We start from the raw sequence: 4,277 nt of genomic DNA, 5'->3' as shown, positions 1-4,277 counted from the left end.
GAAAACTGTTTCAGTGTTACAATTTTAAACCAACTGTTCTAAACGGTGGAAAGACAACTGCAAGATAGTAAGTGGATAGTAAGTACCCCTGAAATGCTATTAAATTTTCAGTACTTGGATTTACAGTATCTGGATCAGTGGTTCCAGACTTTGAAGTGCCGAAAACTCTACTGTGAACTTGTTAAAAATGAACATTTCCAGGCACCCCCACCAAAAAAATTCGAATGTGAGTCAAGGATGAGCTCCAGAAATCCTAATTGTTAACAAGCACGTCCACACCCCCAAGTTGTTGACGCAGGAAGTCGAGGGATCACACTTTCGAAACATTTATCTAAGTCCTTGTTTATAGGATACTAAACCACTCAAAAAGTATAACGAATGTTCACCTCAAAATGTCTACTAACACGATAAAAATTGCACCCGCCATAAGCATAAATGCAATGAAAAAAATTACAAAGAGGAAAAAAATGGCAGATTTTGCTAATCAAGATAATCAAAAAAACTTCTGAATTTCAAAATTATATAAAATTTAAAAGGAAATCCATTGGAAGTGAAAAATGCAACACGTAGGAGAAAAAAAAATGGTTGCTATCCATAATAAAGACTTAACTATACATACCAAAGAGCAAAAACACAGAAAATTCATGGAATACAAAGACAAAACAAAAAATATCCAACTCAAAAGAAAAACTACAGCAATGTATTACAAATTTATTTAACAAGGGTTTTAAAAATACGCAATGCTAGTTATGATGAAGTAAATCAGGCATCTGAATAAACTGCTAGGGTTTATTTCAGTATGACAGCTTTATAGAAAAAGTCGATTCATTCTACATCCACCTATTAGGCACCCAGCACATGGAAGAAAACTTGCAAAGATCCAGCCTCATGGGCCTTAGATTGTGATTACATTCTAACTTCCCTTCTAGAAATGTAAACCCCTCCCCCCAGAGAAAAATAGACAAAGCCTTACCTACATAGCTATTCATCACAGCATTATTTATAAGAGCGCAAAAAAGCTGGAAATAATTAAGTAAATTATTAGGATGGAAATTGTGTTTTCAAACAACATTTAATAAATAGTGAAACGCTTAAATTAAATATTGAATGAAAAAAGTAGTAAATATAATTATGCATATAATTTTCATTTCTTTAATGTTAGTTAACAAAGAAAACTATTTATGGCATTTTCTGTGGGTTGTGGGATCATGGGTACCTGTTTTCTATACCATCAATTTCCAAATTCTCTGCAAAGTTATCAACTTCATATTATTTTGAGAAAAACTTATCCCTCAATGAAATGAATAGGCACAATTCTTCCTTTTTTATCTTGTAGATGTAGGATCACCTAAAAGCACAACTTCGAAAACAAGTCCAAAGTATCACGGATTGTTTTCCACAAGAGTGAACAGACGAGACCAAACTTAAGTTTAAACAAAAAGGTGCACGTTCGAAATGTTGAGTGAAATGGACAAGAAATCAATAAAACATAGAAATTTAAATCAAGACGTTAACGAGGGGCTGCAACCGGAAGGTGGACTCCATTTAACAAAAGTTATCAAGGAAGAAGGGCCCTCTGAAGGAGGTGGTTTTCGGACAGCCACGGAGGGACTGGTACCTGACCTAGGACATCCAAAACATGATTAAGACGTGCCGGTTACTCTTTAGACTAACACCGTTTCCTCTCCAGAAATGGAACCAAAGCCTCCCCCAGCCCCACTCCGAAGGTGAAAACACAACACTCAGGACGGGGAGCCAGAGGGTCCTAGTGGCCCAGAGAGGAAACCACAGCCAAACAACTGAAATGCAACGTCCCAGGATCAACCCCCACTCACCATGCGTTAGGAAGCCACCCTCCACCCATATCACTGCTCACGGCCTCCAAGAAGTGGATTGGGGGCATCATTGCGAGGTCTTCCCTGGACCGCTTTCACTCACTGCCTTCCCTGCCCGTGACTGGTCCGTGCAGGGCTCTGAGCTTACATACTGCTCTGCGTTTCTAATTGGATCCTTAAGGACAGGTGCGTGCGTGTCCACTACTTCCCCAATCCCTGTTCCACAGCCCAGCCTAGAAGCAGCTGCACAACCCAGAGGAGCCCAATAGACAAATTAGTGAAAGGGTGAAGTCTCTGCTTCCGTGATGTCAGCTCTAGAGTGGAAATATAATTAATTTCATGTCTCTCGGCAATTACAGGCAGACCTCAGAGATACTGCACGTTCTGTTCCAGACCACCCTAATAAAGCGAGTGTCATGACAAAGAGTCATGACCTTTTTGCTGGTGGAGGCTCTCGCCTACAATTTGTAAAAACGCCAACACCTGTGGAGTGCAATAAAGTGAGGCGCAATAAAATGGGGGTTTGCCTGTATTTGGGGACTCAGGGGAAACAGGAACAGACCTCTAAAGTTATGGAGAGGCAGAACAAACAGCTTCGCTGTTGATTTTAGATTTATCAAAAAAAATTACTTACATTCTCCACATCTGCAATATATCCGAATGGCCACATTTGCAGGAGGAAGCTGTACAGCGGTTAAGTGCACAGAAGTTTGTAGTCAAACTAACCTGTGCTCCTACAGCCTTAGTTTCCTCATCTGTAAAACGGGGACCATGATGCCTAACTCACGACGAGACTGGATCACATATTTAAATGTAGCACCTGGTACGCAGGCAGCACTCAGTAAATGATTAGTTTTCTCTGTCCCGCAGCTGATGAATCCATTAGTATCAGATGGGTTTTCTTTGTTGACTAAAGCCAAGAGCAGGCTTCGTGATTATCTCGTCCTGCAGAAAGCCCAGGGTCTCGTCTCCTCTCTGGACACACAGGGCTGGAACGCACAGAGAGCAGGATTGACACCTGAGGTGCTAGGTCAGGCTAAATCGTCTGCCTGAAAGAAACCCATTCTGTCGCTCCCAGCTCTGGTGGCTTTCTGAGACGGGGTTCCACCCAGCTATAGGAAATCTGAGTAGAGGCCTCAGGTGTGTATAAGTCTGCGGGTCCAGGCAGCAGGGAGAATAGGAAAGTGATGACTGCACCAACTAGCCTGTGACCTTGAGCAAGTCACTTCTCTCTGTCAGTTTCCTCTTCAGCAAAAGCAGCAGCTCCACACTGTGATCCCTGAAGTCTCTTCCTAGGCTTCTACTGTACCATCCCCTACATGACACTGGTTATAATTCTGACAGTGAGGTCCAAGGGACACCTTCGGTTGTGTTCCATTTCCTTCCAAAGCCACTTGGCAGCCCTTTGGCCCTGCTCCCAAGAGAAGGGAGGATTTGGAGTGGCTTCCGTGGCTTTCTGTTTGTGCGGCAGCTCCCCACCCAGAGCCGCTTATTCCACCTTTCCTTTTCTGCCCCCAAAGTGGTCAAGTGCGTGTGTGCGGGAGCACAACCACTGGCTTACGGCGTGTCAGCCCGGAGATGGTTTCCAGACCATCCCATGTGTAAGCTCAGGGTGGACAAATAAACATTTCAGGGAAGCAATATGAATTAAATCATTTCCTCAACAACAAAACCCGCCCACATGCTCCTTCATAAATCATGCCTCTTAATTCCATGCTGACGAACCGTCAGGAAACTGCATCTATTACAAAAACAACCCTGAGTCCTTTCATGCCCTGACACTTAAGAATCACAATATTTTCACACTCTATTGTACTAATGCCTTTGCAGAAGTAATAGCAATAGCTAGTTCCCTGGAAAGATCCACAGCCAGGCCGCTTTCCAAGAGATAGTCTTTGAATGTTCTTTGTGTCCTAGTGCACTGGGGGACACCCGTCAGCCTGCCTGCATCTGGGGGACACAGAGCTACTCAGAGTAATGCACACACACACCGAAGGTACCCCTTTCGCCCCGACAATGAAGTATTCCCAAATATCTGATATACCACACTGATAGAGCCATGCACGGAACAATTCCAGGGCTTGAATTTTGCAGGGGAAATAAAGGCACATTCGGACACGAAGCCACCAGACCCGCCTCGGGATCCGTGGATAACAGGATAGCCTTGCAGACCTTCAGCAAGACTGGCCACAAACCGCTAGCTCGTTCGTTTCACATTCTCCGTGCCTTTATTTGCTGGGCCCCAAGAAGAATGGAAAAGCATCTCCAAAAAGGAGGGCGAGGGAGTCGTGGAGAATAAAAGAGGATGGGCGGGGAGAGCAGGATCTTGAAAATAACAGCAATAAAGGGTCACGGCGGCGGCCCGAGGGTCTCCGCGGCGCTTACCTGGGGCGCACGAGGCCGGCCGGGCCAGCAGCAGCAGCCAGAGGCCGGGGAGCAGCA

The 4,277-nt window shown here is 44.4% G+C and overlaps 1 protein-coding gene across 1 annotated transcript in view; it reads right to left on the bottom strand.

Moving 5' to 3' along the window:
- The window catches only part of KIAA1549 (KIAA1549 ortholog), a 129,542-nt gene that overhangs the window by 107,707 nt on the left and 17,558 nt on the right, over window positions 1-4,277 (bottom strand). Inside the window, exon 5 of the mRNA XM_011359561.2 lies at window positions 4,221-4,277. Coding sequence (XP_011357863.2) covers window positions 4,221-4,277 — 57 coding nt within the window. The remainder of the gene's footprint in view (window positions 1-4,220) is intronic.

This window comes from Pteropus vampyrus, unplaced genomic scaffold (genome assembly GCF_000151845.1).
Source record: "Pteropus vampyrus isolate Shadow unplaced genomic scaffold, Pvam_2.0 Scaffold48, whole genome shotgun sequence".
Taxonomy (NCBI): domain Eukaryota; kingdom Metazoa; phylum Chordata; class Mammalia; order Chiroptera; family Pteropodidae; genus Pteropus; species Pteropus vampyrus.
Note: the sequence above shows the minus strand (reverse complement) of the source record. Positions and strands in the feature narration are given on the sequence as shown.